The 13,303-nt window shown below is 36.0% G+C and overlaps 3 protein-coding genes and 1 pseudogene across 7 annotated transcripts; all 4 read right to left on the bottom strand.

The window, feature by feature from the left end:
* Positions 1 to 1,677: 1,677 nt before the first annotated feature.
* LOC104781496 (protein HOTHEAD) lies at positions 1,678 to 4,566 on the bottom strand. The gene is made up of 5 exons (XM_010506185.3): positions 4,319 to 4,566; positions 3,553 to 4,197; positions 2,737 to 3,140; positions 2,100 to 2,638; positions 1,678 to 1,984 (listed from the first exon to the last, which is right to left on the bottom strand). The coding sequence occupies exons 1-5, from the start codon at positions 4,401 to 4,403 to the stop codon at positions 1,903 to 1,905; spliced, it is 1,755 nt and encodes a 584-aa protein (XP_010504487.1). The 5' UTR covers positions 4,404 to 4,566; the 3' UTR covers positions 1,678 to 1,902.
* Positions 4,567 to 6,029: 1,463 nt separating this feature from the next.
* Positions 6,030 to 8,601, bottom strand: LOC104781497 (protein HOTHEAD-like). Its single transcript, XM_010506187.3, has 5 exons — positions 8,300 to 8,601; positions 7,550 to 8,191; positions 6,883 to 7,289; positions 6,260 to 6,798; positions 6,030 to 6,173 (listed from the first exon to the last, which is right to left on the bottom strand). Exons 1-5 carry the CDS (start codon positions 8,382 to 8,384, stop codon positions 6,131 to 6,133), a joined length of 1,716 nt encoding a protein of 571 aa, XP_010504489.1. The 5' UTR covers positions 8,385 to 8,601; the 3' UTR covers positions 6,030 to 6,130.
* A 724-nt stretch (positions 8,602 to 9,325) lies between these two features.
* LOC147946157 (peptidyl-prolyl cis-trans isomerase CYP19-3 pseudogene) lies at positions 9,326 to 10,084 on the bottom strand (annotated as a pseudogene). The gene has a single exon (XR_015597511.1). The product of XR_015597511.1 is annotated as a peptidyl-prolyl cis-trans isomerase CYP19-3 pseudogene (transcript).
* Positions 9,326 to 13,288, bottom strand: LOC104781498 (putative methyltransferase PMT22). 4 transcript variants are annotated; one of them, XM_087511502.1, is made up of 9 exons: positions 13,148 to 13,288; positions 12,902 to 12,938; positions 12,513 to 12,678; positions 12,311 to 12,421; positions 12,037 to 12,208; positions 11,693 to 11,938; positions 11,411 to 11,605; positions 10,657 to 11,321; positions 9,326 to 10,106 (listed from the first exon to the last, which is right to left on the bottom strand). In XM_087511502.1, exons 1-8 carry the CDS (start codon positions 13,195 to 13,197, stop codon positions 11,138 to 11,140), a joined length of 1,161 nt encoding a protein of 386 aa, XP_087367628.1. In that variant the 5' UTR covers positions 13,198 to 13,288; the 3' UTR covers positions 9,326 to 10,106; positions 10,657 to 11,137. The 4 variants fall into 4 exon arrangements, with proteins under 4 accessions (XP_087367628.1, XP_087367626.1, XP_087367627.1 ...); XM_087511500.1 differs by having other exon boundaries at positions 12,513 to 12,694; XM_087511501.1 differs by having other exon boundaries at positions 12,513 to 12,752.
* Positions 13,289 to 13,303: the final 15 nt, after the last annotated feature.

Consider the following 13,303-nt stretch of genomic DNA (forward strand, 5'->3'; position numbering starts at 1 on the left):
TTATTTAAATATATTTTAGTATTGTAGACACAACCATAAATATCAAATTTACCAAAAAAATTGCAACGGTTCATAAGATAAATCAAAAGTTTTAATGGTTCATTAAATAAACAAAATTTGTCATGGTGTAATTAAAAGGTTGCAACAATTCATTTCAATATTTTTTATTTATTTAAAACTAATAAATAATAATTTTATGAATATTTTATTCAAGTAATGTGATCTTAAATATTAATTATACCAATATTGTAATGGTTCAATTAAATGGCTAAAATATATTTTTTAATATATTAAAATTAATAATTTATGAAGATGTATACCTAGAGACTGAATTATAATTAAATATTACAACGATTAACAAAATATATCAAACTGCAATAAATTTTTATAGTGATGAAACATCATTTCTAACAAATTCTCTTTTAACTAATACAAATATAAAAAAAAAAAAATTGAATACAATGATGAGAAATTATTTATATGTAGATTTCTAAAGATGTGAACATTTAATAGACACAACTGTTTGTAAAAGACACAACTCTATTCAACAGACGCAACTTTTGAGAGAGACGCAACTGTAAAAAAATTATGTCAAAAATAGAAAATTCTCTTTTAACTAATACAAATATAAAGAAATTTTGAATACAATGATGAGAAGTTATTTATATATAGATTTCTAAAGATGTGAACTTTTGAATAGACACAACTGTTTGTAAAAGACACAACTCTATATTCAACAGACGCAACTTTTCAGAGAGACGCAACTGTAAAACATTTTGTCAAAAATATATATAAAAAAATTTGAATACAATGATGAGAAGTCACTTATATATAAATTTATAAAGATGTGAACATTTGAATAGACACAACTGTTTATAATAGACACATTTAACGGATTCAACTTTTTGGAGAGATGCAACCGTTAAAATTTTCTATCAAAAAAAATATATATATTTTTAGAAAAGGTACGAAAAATCGCAAGTGTTGTTGGCATTTATTCAGATTGTTATTATTATATAGATTTATTTATCAACATGTGTGATAAATGATTTCGGATTCAAAAGGTCATCGTATTTATCTGGTCATAGAAAAATTGATGTCTTTCTTGAGAATTTGTGATATATGTGACAAAATTCTAATTAGATTTATTTTTATTTTTATATTTGGTTCTTTCAATAAAAAATATTACGACTGTGATCGCTGGGGGAGAATTGGAAATTCTCACTTTTAAAAGAAATCCCATTAGATAAGTTTGACAACAAATGTTTTATATTATGGTGGTGAGCCGAAGAGGAAAAGGAATTGGCTTACCATTTTAGCCAGTGATCGAGGACCTACATGCATGTACTATGGCCTTGTTCGTTTCCCACGATGCTGCGACTCCACCGGCAATCCAATTTTTACTCTGTAAATTAAAAACGATCGACTCCAATTACTTTAAAAAGAAGGATAGGTGTCGTTAGAATAAATAACGATAGTTTTAATGGCTTTAAAAAAAAGTAGCAACAGTTCCGGTGACACTTTTAAATAGTAAATATGATAAAGGAATTACTTTCTGCTGTTTGTATTTTTCGGATCGTTAACTTCGGTCGCAGCGTGTGGAAAACGAACAAGACCTATATAGATTGTAAATGAACTAATTAATCCTAAAACTCATTGTATCTATTAAATCATAGATTACCAAATTCGATTTCATATACTTTCATTCACAAAAATAAATTAATCAGAAACCTCATGTCATTTTTTGGTCATATAATATATTGAACACCGTCCCACAATTTGACATTAATTATTTAATTAAAAGCTCATAGTACACACAAGTATTTATCTTTTTTATATATATGGTTTTTTTTTTTTTGATAAAGAAAAGATGCTATATATGGATTCTTTGATTTAGAACTTCTACAACTCGGTTTTAACGGTTTCTTCTTCTTCTTTTCCTCGGATAATAGTCCTCTTTTGAAGAATCTTCTGCCCCATATACCTACACATATTTAGAGAACATGGTTGGATCTTCTATAGCTTTCGAACAATGATATGTAGAGAGCATGGTGGAATCATAAACATCTATTGATTTCTGCATATATGCGTTTACGTACCTTCCGAGCATCATGGTAGTGGCCTGGGGATTAGTACCTGGAGACTTGAGAAACGTGGATCCATCAATGACCCGCAAAGCATCAACCCCTAATACTTTGTAATCATTGTCGACCACTTTCCCTAATTGACAACCTCCATGGTAATGATATATAGTCATCACGGTATCTTTACAATACTGTTTTAAATCGAACGCCGAGGTTATGTGTCTTGCCCTCAGATTGGTGGGAAGGGCAAGGATGATATCAAGTAGTCCACGCGCACTCACTCCATCGTACTTGTACTTGGAGTATCCCTTGGATTCGATCACTTTCATAATGGTACTAATTCCTTCAACACACTTGTTCAAATCCTCCGGATCCTGATAGTAGTTGAATGTCACTGAAGGGTTATCATTTGGGTCCGTGTTCCGCAATTCCAAGTGACCTCTGGAGAACGGTCCATCCGTTTTCTGGATGATCACGCCCGCTTTTGCCGTCACGTTCAAGCGAAGATCCAGAGGTTCAAAAAACTTTGAGATGAGATGCGTAGGAAATTTTGTCTGCACATAAAACAATATTAGACAATATATATGGTATTTACTCTTGTGTACGTGTTATAACAAATTAAATAGCATGTGAGTGTATTAATATATTATACCTTTTTAACAAGTTTGAGGACACCATCTAAGAAGCTACGGGTCAAACTAATAGAGAGACTTAGTCCACTTCCACCTTCAATGTAACTGCCAAACTTGGTGATCCCAACGGCTTGTACAAGAGACACTTCTACGGGTTCAGGAGAAGGAATGAAAACCGGATTCATCGGGTTATCAGCCATCCCTTGTCCCACCATGGGGTTATCTAGGATGACCGGATTCACCCCATAAGCTTTGAGATGGGCCGCAGGACCCACACCACTTAACATCAATAGCTGTGGGCTCGCAATGGCACCCGCTGATAAGATCACCTCATTCATTGAGTCTTGCGTTGCCAATTCTGCCTTGTGGACCACTCCACTTGCATCTTCAAATATCACCCCATATGCTTTAGGCCTCTGGTTCCCTGACAACACAGAATTTTCGTACCCGGAGCAATAAAACAATTGTGTGTGCAATATTGTTTAATGACGAATGACCGATAATTAAAACAGACTTTAGTATAATTATGTATATCTCTTATTATGTTACAATTCAACATTTTAACTATGTTCTGGCGTAGTAAATATGTATACTATTAGCTCTTATATAAGACCTAAAAAAAAAAAACCTACATAAGTAGCAAAAAGTGTTAACTAAAAACCACAAGTTATGTTACACTGATGTCTAATTACGTATCAGCTACGTATCCTTTACATCTTTAATTTCTCTCCCTGCCCTAAACCCTCACGAGTCACTACTCCATCGCTTCTTCAATAAAAACTCATAAACCTCATACCATGGAAAAAAAAGAAGACATGTACTAGTATTAATTATACCTTTGGTAGTAGTGAAGAGAATTTTATGGACAGAAGCATGCAAGTAGACAACAATCGTATTCGGATTAGCATACTCCAACAAATTCGCTGCCGTGTGTCTATGACCATCCCGGTCAAATATCGTACCACCAAATTTGGTCCCATTGATATGTCCAAACGTGAAACCATTGTTTGGACTCACACCAGCCTCCAACAGCCCATCTCTAAACGCCGATTGCCATCCTTTAGCCGGCGGTTCGAATACCATCTTCTTCTCGACCCATTCATAAGCCGCTTCGACTTCTTCTCTGTCCCATCCTGCTTCCTTCATAAAATCTTCTTCCCCACGCGAGTAGAATCCCGCGTTTATCACAGTCCCTCCACCGAGCACGCGCGCGCGTGAGTTGTAGACGCCGTCTTCTGAGACGAAGAGCTGCGACCATGAGTTTGGAGTTACGTCTAAGAGCGTGTTTGCAAAGTTCCCAATGTCTGTGGCAGCTGGATTGTCGTAAGGAGACCCACCGCGTTCGAGTACTAAAACGGTGGCGTCTCGAGAGAGCGTTGCGGCTAATGCACATCCGGCGGTTCCTCCTCCGATGATGATGTAGTCGAAGTGAGACAACGTTGGTGCTGATGTTGCATTTTTCATAAAACTATAGTTTCCAGCTTAAAGATAACCAAAATTTTCATAAAGTTAGGAATTAGTATTAGCAACAGAGATAACCGGAAAACAAAAAAGAACAACATAATTGAATGGTTGGTTAGTAAGGGGAAGTAATTATTGTACCTTCATCGCAATAACACCATGAATCGTGAAAGATGAAAACTGCGACGAGTATTAAATGAAAAAATCGGAAAATATGAAAATCCATTTTAGTGTAAGATTATAGATTTGTTTTGTTCTTTTATCTTTTTGAGGCAAAAACCAGTGGTTTTTATAAACAAACCCAAGAGAAGGATCTCATACTTTTTCGACTAAGTTTTAGTTTCAGCCTCTTAATTTGCTGGCACCTTTACGTCCATAGATTATAGTATAATTACTAGGATTTAATCCGAGGTGTACCGCGGGACAATATTTTTAATTTTAAAATTTTAATATTAATATTGTATTTATTTGTTATTTTATTATTATTTTATTAATTTTAAAAATATAAAATTTTACAGGTATTTGATATAAGTATTCAAAGTATAAGATTTTTGTAGTGTTTTCAAGGTTTTAACTTGTGTTGCATATGTATAGTCTAGTAATATATTTATCTTGTGGTACACATCTAAAAATGTTTAAAAAAGAAAAACAATTCCACTTAACTCTCTATATGGGATTAATGCTAACCCGTCTCACCAAAATTAAAATAAGTTTTTGCAAAAAAATAATAATCAAAAAGTTTTTGCGTAAAAAAAATAATCAAACATACCGTGTAACCATGTCTTTTTTGACTGATGTGTGGATTTTCATTACCTGAAATGATTAAAACAGCATAGTAAGATTCATGTGAATAATAAAAGAGAAAAATAGAAATTATGTTTTTGTGTGATTCTTACAGTGCCAAGATCAGCTCCAAGGTTTCCGCAGTGCTGCTTGAAGGACTTTCACTTGCACCCTCCACGCCGTCTTGTAAGGACGGACATCTCTCAAAAAACTAAATGTTGCAGTCATGTCTCTTTTAGATATGAGGTTGTAGATGTTTTGTATACTTTTTGAAGTTGATATTTATATATCTAAATATGCTTGATGAAGAAAGAGTCTTTTATCGAGACCAATAAAAGCGAAATTTAATTGTATTCCATTTTTAGTTGTTTATATTATTACCAAACAATATTCAGTTTCTAAATAAAATATATACTGATTTAAATGTATGTTTTCTTGCTAAATTTAAATATTTGTGAATATTGGTTTTAAAACATTCTAAAATTGGATTTTCGGTTTAGGAAATTTATTAATGTTAATATAATTATGGAGATTGTAAACTTTTGTTATGGAAAATCTGTTGTATGTCATTTAAATTTGAGAGATTCTAGCATCCATAAAAATAGTTTTGGAGATTTAATGGGTTAAAAATTTATTGGGTAGAATTGTTTTTGGAAAAATGGGAATGTATAGATGTTGTTAAGATTTTATGGCAATAAATGTATCAAATGTTGGTCAATTTAAGAAAGTTTAGTATTTGAGTTTCTCTGCAATGTTATTTATGGAATTGTTTTAGGGATTAGTGTTGTAAATAAAACAAATTAAATAATCAAACCTTCAACGGCGAACTTCAAAAATAATAATATAGATATTATTATATATCTTACATGTTAGACTTTGTTTTTATTATATAACAATTAATATATATAGTTAATGTTACCCCACGGTCCTTATCATACACGTTTTAATTGTATCCATATTTTTTTTTTCCAACCATACATCATAATTCAAAGATTTTGTTATCCTTTTCGGTTCCTTTTTAGTTTCTCTGCATTTGCATGAAGAAATGACCAAGCTGCACAATTGTCCCTTTGAAAAGAAGACCTAATTTGTAGAATTGAAAAGAACTAAATATTTTTTTCCTTAATAATGATTTTTTAGTATATTTAAATTTTAAAATCTCATGTTTCTTCAGAAAGCCGTCCTCTCTCGAAGAATTTTCTGACCCATATACCTACACATTACAATTCTCCATAAATTTTACAATTAAAACATATTTATATCATTTGTATCGATTGGTCTTTGCATGTGTTTACGTACCTTCCGAGCATCATGATCGCGGCCTGGGGATTAGTCCCTGGAGACTTGAGAAACGTGGAACCATCGATGACCCTCAAAGCATCAATCCCTAATACTTTGTAATCATTGTCGACCACTTTCCCTACTTGACAACCTCCGTGGTAATGATATATAGTCATCACGGTATCTTTACAAAACTGTTTTAAATCGAACGCCGAGGTTATGTGTCTTGCCCTTAGATTGGTGGGAAGGGCAAGAATGAGATTTAATAATCCACGCCCACTCGATCCAGGGTACTTGTACTTGGAGTACCCTTTCGATTCTATCACTTTAATAATGGTACTAAGTCCCTCAACACATTTGTTCAAATCTTCTTGATTCTGATAGTAGTTGAATGTCACTGAGGGGTTATCATCTGGATCTGTATTTCGCAACTCCAAGTGACCTCTCGAGAGCGGTCCATTCACTTTTTGGATGATCACACCCGCTTTTGTCGCCACGTTCAAGCGAAGATCCAAAGAATTTAAAAATGTTGAGATGGATAGAGTACGAAGTTTTGTCTGCATAAGAAACATTATACAAAAATAGGATATGGAATTAGTCTTGTGTTATAACAATTTCAAAACAAGATTAATTGATTATACCTTTTTAACAAGATTCAAAACACCATCTAAGAAGCTACGGGTCAAACTAATAGACAGACTTAACGCACTTCCACCTTCGATATAACTACCAAACTTGGTAATCCCAACAGCTTGTACAAGAGACACTTCTACGGGTTCAGGAGAAGGGATGAACACCGGGTTCATCGGGTTATCAGCCATCCCTTGCCCCACCATTGGGTGATCTACAATGACTGGATTCACCCCATGCGCTGCAAGATGGGCTGCAGGGCCTACACCACTCAGCATCAGTAGCTGCGGGCTCGCAATGGCACCAGCTGATAAGATCACCTCATTCATTATTGAATCTTGCGTTCCCAATTCTGCCGTGTGGTACACTCCACCTGCATCTTGAAATATCACCCCATATGCTTTGGGCCTCCCATTACCTGTCCAATTATATTAAAATTAAATATTATAACCATGCTCTAGTCAATATCTAACAATAATGTCTCTCCTTACTGCGTATAATATATATGCTTAAAAAGACGTATTTTCAACTAACAAACACAAATGATTAAAAAAATAAAAGTTTGATTACGTGTAAGCTACGTCTCTCTCTTTTATTGGTTTCTTATTTTTTGGCCAGCAACGTCCCTCTCTCTTACAAAAAAGAACTGTATTTTATAATCAATTAATAGTCAAATACCTTTGGTAGTGAAGAGGATTTTATGGACAGAAGCATGCAAGTAGACAACAATCTTATCCGGATTAGCATACTCCAACAAATTAGCCGCGGTGTGTCTATGACCATCCGGGTCAAATATGGTACCACCAATTTTGGTGCCAACGACATGTTCGTACGTGAAACCATTGAAAGGAGTGACTCCAGCCTCTAAAAGACCATCTCGAAACGCCGATTGCCATCCTTTAACCTGCGGTTCGAAAACCACTTTTTTCTCGACCCACTCGTAAGCCGCTTCGACCTCGTCTCTCTCCCATCCTGCTTCCGCCACGAAATCTTCTTCCGCACGCGAGTAGAATCCCGCGTTTATAACGGTTCCTCCACCGAGCACGCGAGCGCGTGAGTTGTAGACGCCGTCTTCGGTGACGAATAGCTGCGACCAAGAGTTTGGTGTTGTGTTCAAGAGTGTGTTTGCGAAGTTACCGATGTCTGTCGCGGTTGGGTCGTCGTAAGGGGAACCGCCGCGTTCGAGGACTAACACGGTAGCGTTTTGAGAGAGCGTTGCAGCTAATGCACATCCGGCGGTTCCTCCTCCAACTACTATATAGTCGAAGTGAGACAAATTTGGTGCTGATGCTGCATCTTTCATAAATCTATAGTTTCCAGCTTCACGAAAACATAAGTTGGAGATCATATCAGTATACTATAGGTATAACCGAAAAAAAGAAATCATAAGTTGAATGATTGATAAAATTAGGAAACTAACAATTGTACCTTCGTCGGAATAACATGAGTCGTGGAAGATGAAAACTGCGACGAGAATAAAATGAGATAATAATCGGAAATTATGAAAATCCATTACAGCGCAAGATTATATTTGTTGAACTGGTATAAGAAAGATTTAACTGCTTCTTTATCTATTGGGGCTAATGAAAAAAAAAATGATTATGTCCATACGCTATATATATAAGACAAAGTCTTTTGGAGTATAAACAACATTTTTTATAAAGAACCATATCTCTCACGGTTATGGCAAAGTCTTATTCGATGGTGGCTGGCTTTGGCTTCTTTTGTTTTCTGGCACATTTAAGTCCAAAGATTATAGGGAGTACAATATATATTCCATGCTAGATTTTGTCCTTAAAAGTGAAGAGGCTGCACATGATCCTTAATGTAAGCGGACCTAATTTGTTGACTTGAAAATAAATACATCTTTCTTTTCTTAATACTAATAATGAAGCATTCTGACTTTTTCTCTCATGCAATTAGTCATTGGTTTCGTTATTATGATGGGCTGGTGGGAGTCTGACTTTTAGTAACAAAAATAGCATGAATTGCAATGACAAACTGGTGGTTGGAGTTTTTAAGCTGAAACTTTAACTACAAACGGAAACTAATCAAAGAAATGTGAGAAAATACTTGTTTTCACTGGATAAAAAGAACAATTCCCACATGACCATGGCAGAGCACGAGGAGATCAAACCATCAATAACAGTAATGTAAGCATGAGACTTTTTGGTAGTACCGGTGAACCAGATGGCCGCGGCGATGGAATCTGGGACGGAGGACTCGTAGTATCTCTCTAGATCCGGCAAAAGCGAAAGACCCCCTAGTCTTATCTAGTTATATGCATGTATAAATCCGCCCATTTTGAAAAGTCAGCAGTTCTATAGCTTTCAGTGAAAGTCGCAAGTGAATCCCCTAAGAGAGTTGAGAGAGTTTGGCTTATACATAACTAATACCAAAACATGAAACAGTTCATCATAATAGATTGGAAAACTTGAAAAAACCAAAACCAAATGACTCAATAAAGAAATTTACCATTATTATCATCCATCCATCCACACTCATACATAGTTTTTTTATAAAAACTTAAAAGGATGAATCACTTACTAAAAGGTTCATATGATAATTGTCATAACCTAAGTAGTAGTGCTTTGCATATAGCAATTAGATTGATCTTAACTATCTCTGATGCTGCAGTCTCCACTTCACAACAGTCAAGATCAACCCAAACGTGTTTAAAACTTACGAACTTGGGTTCTTGAGCTCACCACAATCTTCAATCACAACTGGTTCAGAAGTATTTCCCCTGTCAGATCCAACATCCTCCATTGCCTTCACCACATTGTAACCATCAACAACTTTCCCAAAGACAACGTGATTCCCATCAAGCCACGATGTCTTCTCAGTGCAAATGAAGAACTGAGACCCATTTGTGTTTGGACCAGAGTTAGCCATGGACAAAATCCCTGGACCAGTGTGCTTCAACTTGAAGTTCTCATCATCAAACTTAGCCCCGTATATCGATTCACCTCCAGTTCCATTCCCACGGGTGAAATCTCCACCTTGGCACATGAATCCTGGGATGATACGGTGAAAGGCTGAGCCTTTGTAGTGTAATGCCTTCCCTGCTTTCCCAATTCCCTTCTCTCCTGTGCACAAAGCACGGAAATTATCAGCTGTTCTTGGTGTTACATCAGCGAATAGCTCCATTACAACACGCCCTGCCTTCATCTTCCCAATCAAGATGTCAAAGAAGACTTTTGGGTTCGCCATTTTCTCTCAGGTTTCACTAATCCTGTAAATAACAAAAGTTATGATTCAGAAACTCAAACTATGAACTAAACCATGGATCTGAAGCTCAAAACCCTATACAAAGATCACTTCCTATATAGACTCTTCTTCATTCCAACACAGCCACAAACGCAACTCAAAAAGGTCTCAAATTGTTCAAACAACAACAACAATGGTGTGATTCTATTATTGCCTGATTCACTCAATTCAAAGGAATAAACTGTTCAGAACTGATCCATATCGAACTCATATGAAACAACAAATCATGAAATCAAGATATAAAAATGTCACACCCATCAAATTGTCGATAAGAAAAGATAAGTTCTTATAACACAGAGATTATTTTTAAATCCCAAATGGATGGTTTTTAGAATATCGCACAAATATTGAGCTCGCAGGCGTTTTTGATTATACGTTATCTGCAAGCCTTCGATATGTGCTTCTACGCAATACAAAACCCCCCAAAATTGAAAAAACAGAGAAACAATTGGATTCATCAAATGAAGCAGAATCATAAAGAAAACATGAAAAGGGTTCACCGACAAATCAAGTACCTTTGCAGATGAAACACACAAAAAAAGTTCGTCTTCTCAACGCGTCCGTAGATTTAACTTCGGCGATGCGAGTGAAGATCTATATAACGGCTAGGGTTTTAACTAGGGCTTTTGCTTGTTATGAGACAGAGAGAGAGCTATGTGTTCTGTCGTTTTTGTCCTTCCCTAACAGGCTCATCATTAAGCCCATATTACGATTCAGGCCCATTATTAAAACTACCGTCCAGAGACCCAACAACCCATATTTGATTTCTTCTATATCAAGTAGACAAGTATGAACAATCAAAACCTAATCCTAAATCAAACATATTAGAGAAAAAAAGATTTGTATATAAAACTTCAATTCTTTTGAAAGCTTAGTTAATAAAGAACACTTTGTCAAAAATAATTTCGCCTTTTAGATTCATTCCTATACTTTCCAAGCCAAAATTACGCTTCAACAAAATTAAGAACAGCGTTGCTCAAAACGTCAAAGAACTCTTCACGGACGCCACGAAGACTTGACGCCAACAAGGTATTTGCCTCTGTACACATTCGTTGACCATCGGAGAGATAAAAGAATAGGATTTAGCTTCTTCAACATTTCAACTGTGTCTTGCACCACAAGATACCCTCCTGGTCTTACTATTCTGTCTATTTCCACTACCACCTCCATCAACTCACACCTGAGAAAATCCAAAACCCCATAGTTAAAAACAACATGTAGTTTTGTTCTGGATCCAAACACACGAAACCAGTCCAGTTCAATCTTTACCTTTGAGAAAGATTAGTGAGAAGGAAACTAGAGTGCAAGAGATCATATGATCTAGGGTATGTATTGAACGACTCACACCAATCATGGTATATCCCGATCAAACCTCTATCGAAAATTGTTGATAAGGTGTCTTCACCAGCCACAGGAATCACATTCATCACCCAAAGAGGTTTGTTTATAAGAGCAGCAGCAAATCTGAAAGCAAATTATGAACCAAGATGAGTAAGCAACAGAAGATTCTTACTTTGTGAACTATATTGATATATTGAAATATTGTCTCACCCTCCATAGCCAGCGTTCATGTCCATAACATTGTGAATCCTGCTCCAGTTTATAGCTAAACCGTTTAGGTAGATATCTGATATGATCCCAGACCAGAGTTTCGTATCTTCTCTGTATCTCTCTTCACTAGTCTGTTCTGTCAAGAGGCTAACCGGTGTCTCGTGTAACCTTCCAGGCCATACAGAAGGCCATTTTCCGGTTAAACCGACCGGTACTTTTGGTAGACAAGTAAGCAGAGGAGTGTACCTGTGATTCGAAGTTACAGGTATTGGTCAAGACTCAAGAGACATCAAAAACTCTGCTTTTTGTTGAAATGAAACAAAATAGGGTAAAAATTTCATTACCATGAACTGTTCTTCTTAGTCTCTTCTTCGATGCAGAGAGGTGGTTCCTTTTCCTTACGAGCTTCATAGCAAGAATCTGAATCTGGTTTTTGGTAAATCACGAATCCAACTTTTGTGAAACGTGTTCTAGCCACAACTTTCCAACACATTGATGTAGTCAAAGCCTCCATCGCTGCAAGAGAAAACACACACAAAAGCAGAAACATTCATAAACCTTCTTCTGTACGCTTATTAAAACATAGTCAGGATAAGACTAACGAATCATAATACTAACTTTTCCAAACGTTACGGTGTCCTTCATCGTGTTGATAAACCGGTGTAGCTGACCAGACAAAAAACCCTCCAGGCCTTAGAACTCGGTTAAGTTCCAAAAGTGGTCTACCACCTGCAACAACACATTTCAAAAACAGTATTAACAAAAGCAATGAACTTCTCTGATTCAAAAACTTAAGGATGTATATATTGAGTATATCAACCGTATCCGTGCCAATGGACTCTGCATCTAGCGCAATGGATAACGTCGTAAGCATTATCAGGGAAAGGAAGCTTTTGAGTTCCAATAACAGCTAGAGTAGCTGGAATCCCTCGTTCGAGTGCGAACTGAATCTGAGCTTCGCTTGGTTTTAAATCGCGCAAAGCGCACTGTGGCACAAACATCCTGTTAATGTGCCATACGCCATGGCGCATGCGGCGCATCGCAACATGGATATGAGGCGCTTGGTGTTTAAAAGAAAGAAAATAAGAGGTATTCTGCTGAAACTTATTAAAACTTTAGAATAAACTAGCATAAAACAATCCAATCCATCTCAAAAGAAATTAAGAAATACAAGTAAGTATACAACAGTTTTGATTAGTAGATGATTACCTTTTGCAGTAGCTGTAGACGTGTAGACGTGCAGAAGCTGTAGACGTTTAGGACTCGTGAATAAAAGAGATGAGGAGACTAAATAAACTAGGGTTTTCTTATATATAATGGGTGAAAAAATGATCAAATCAAAGATTTTTGATTACATAAAATCAATAATTAAAGATATTATTGAGAAAATCAAATATTTTTTCATTATACGTTTGATATATAAGTAAACTACTATTTTACAGAACAATTTTTTACCTTGTTTGTGCCATAAACCATGTTGCGCTCGCCTCACGCAATGGTCGCATCGGCTATGGCTCATCGTTTCGCTCGCATCATGGATATCGCCTTGCCATAGTGTCATGTTTCCCTCATCTCCTCACATCATTGCGCAACGCGCCATGGCGCGCCACA

This window comes from Camelina sativa, chromosome 4, assembly GCF_030686135.1.
Source record: "Camelina sativa cultivar CO46 ecotype springtype chromosome 4, ASM3068613v1".
Lineage (NCBI taxonomy): Eukaryota > Viridiplantae > Streptophyta > Magnoliopsida > Brassicales > Brassicaceae > Camelina > Camelina sativa.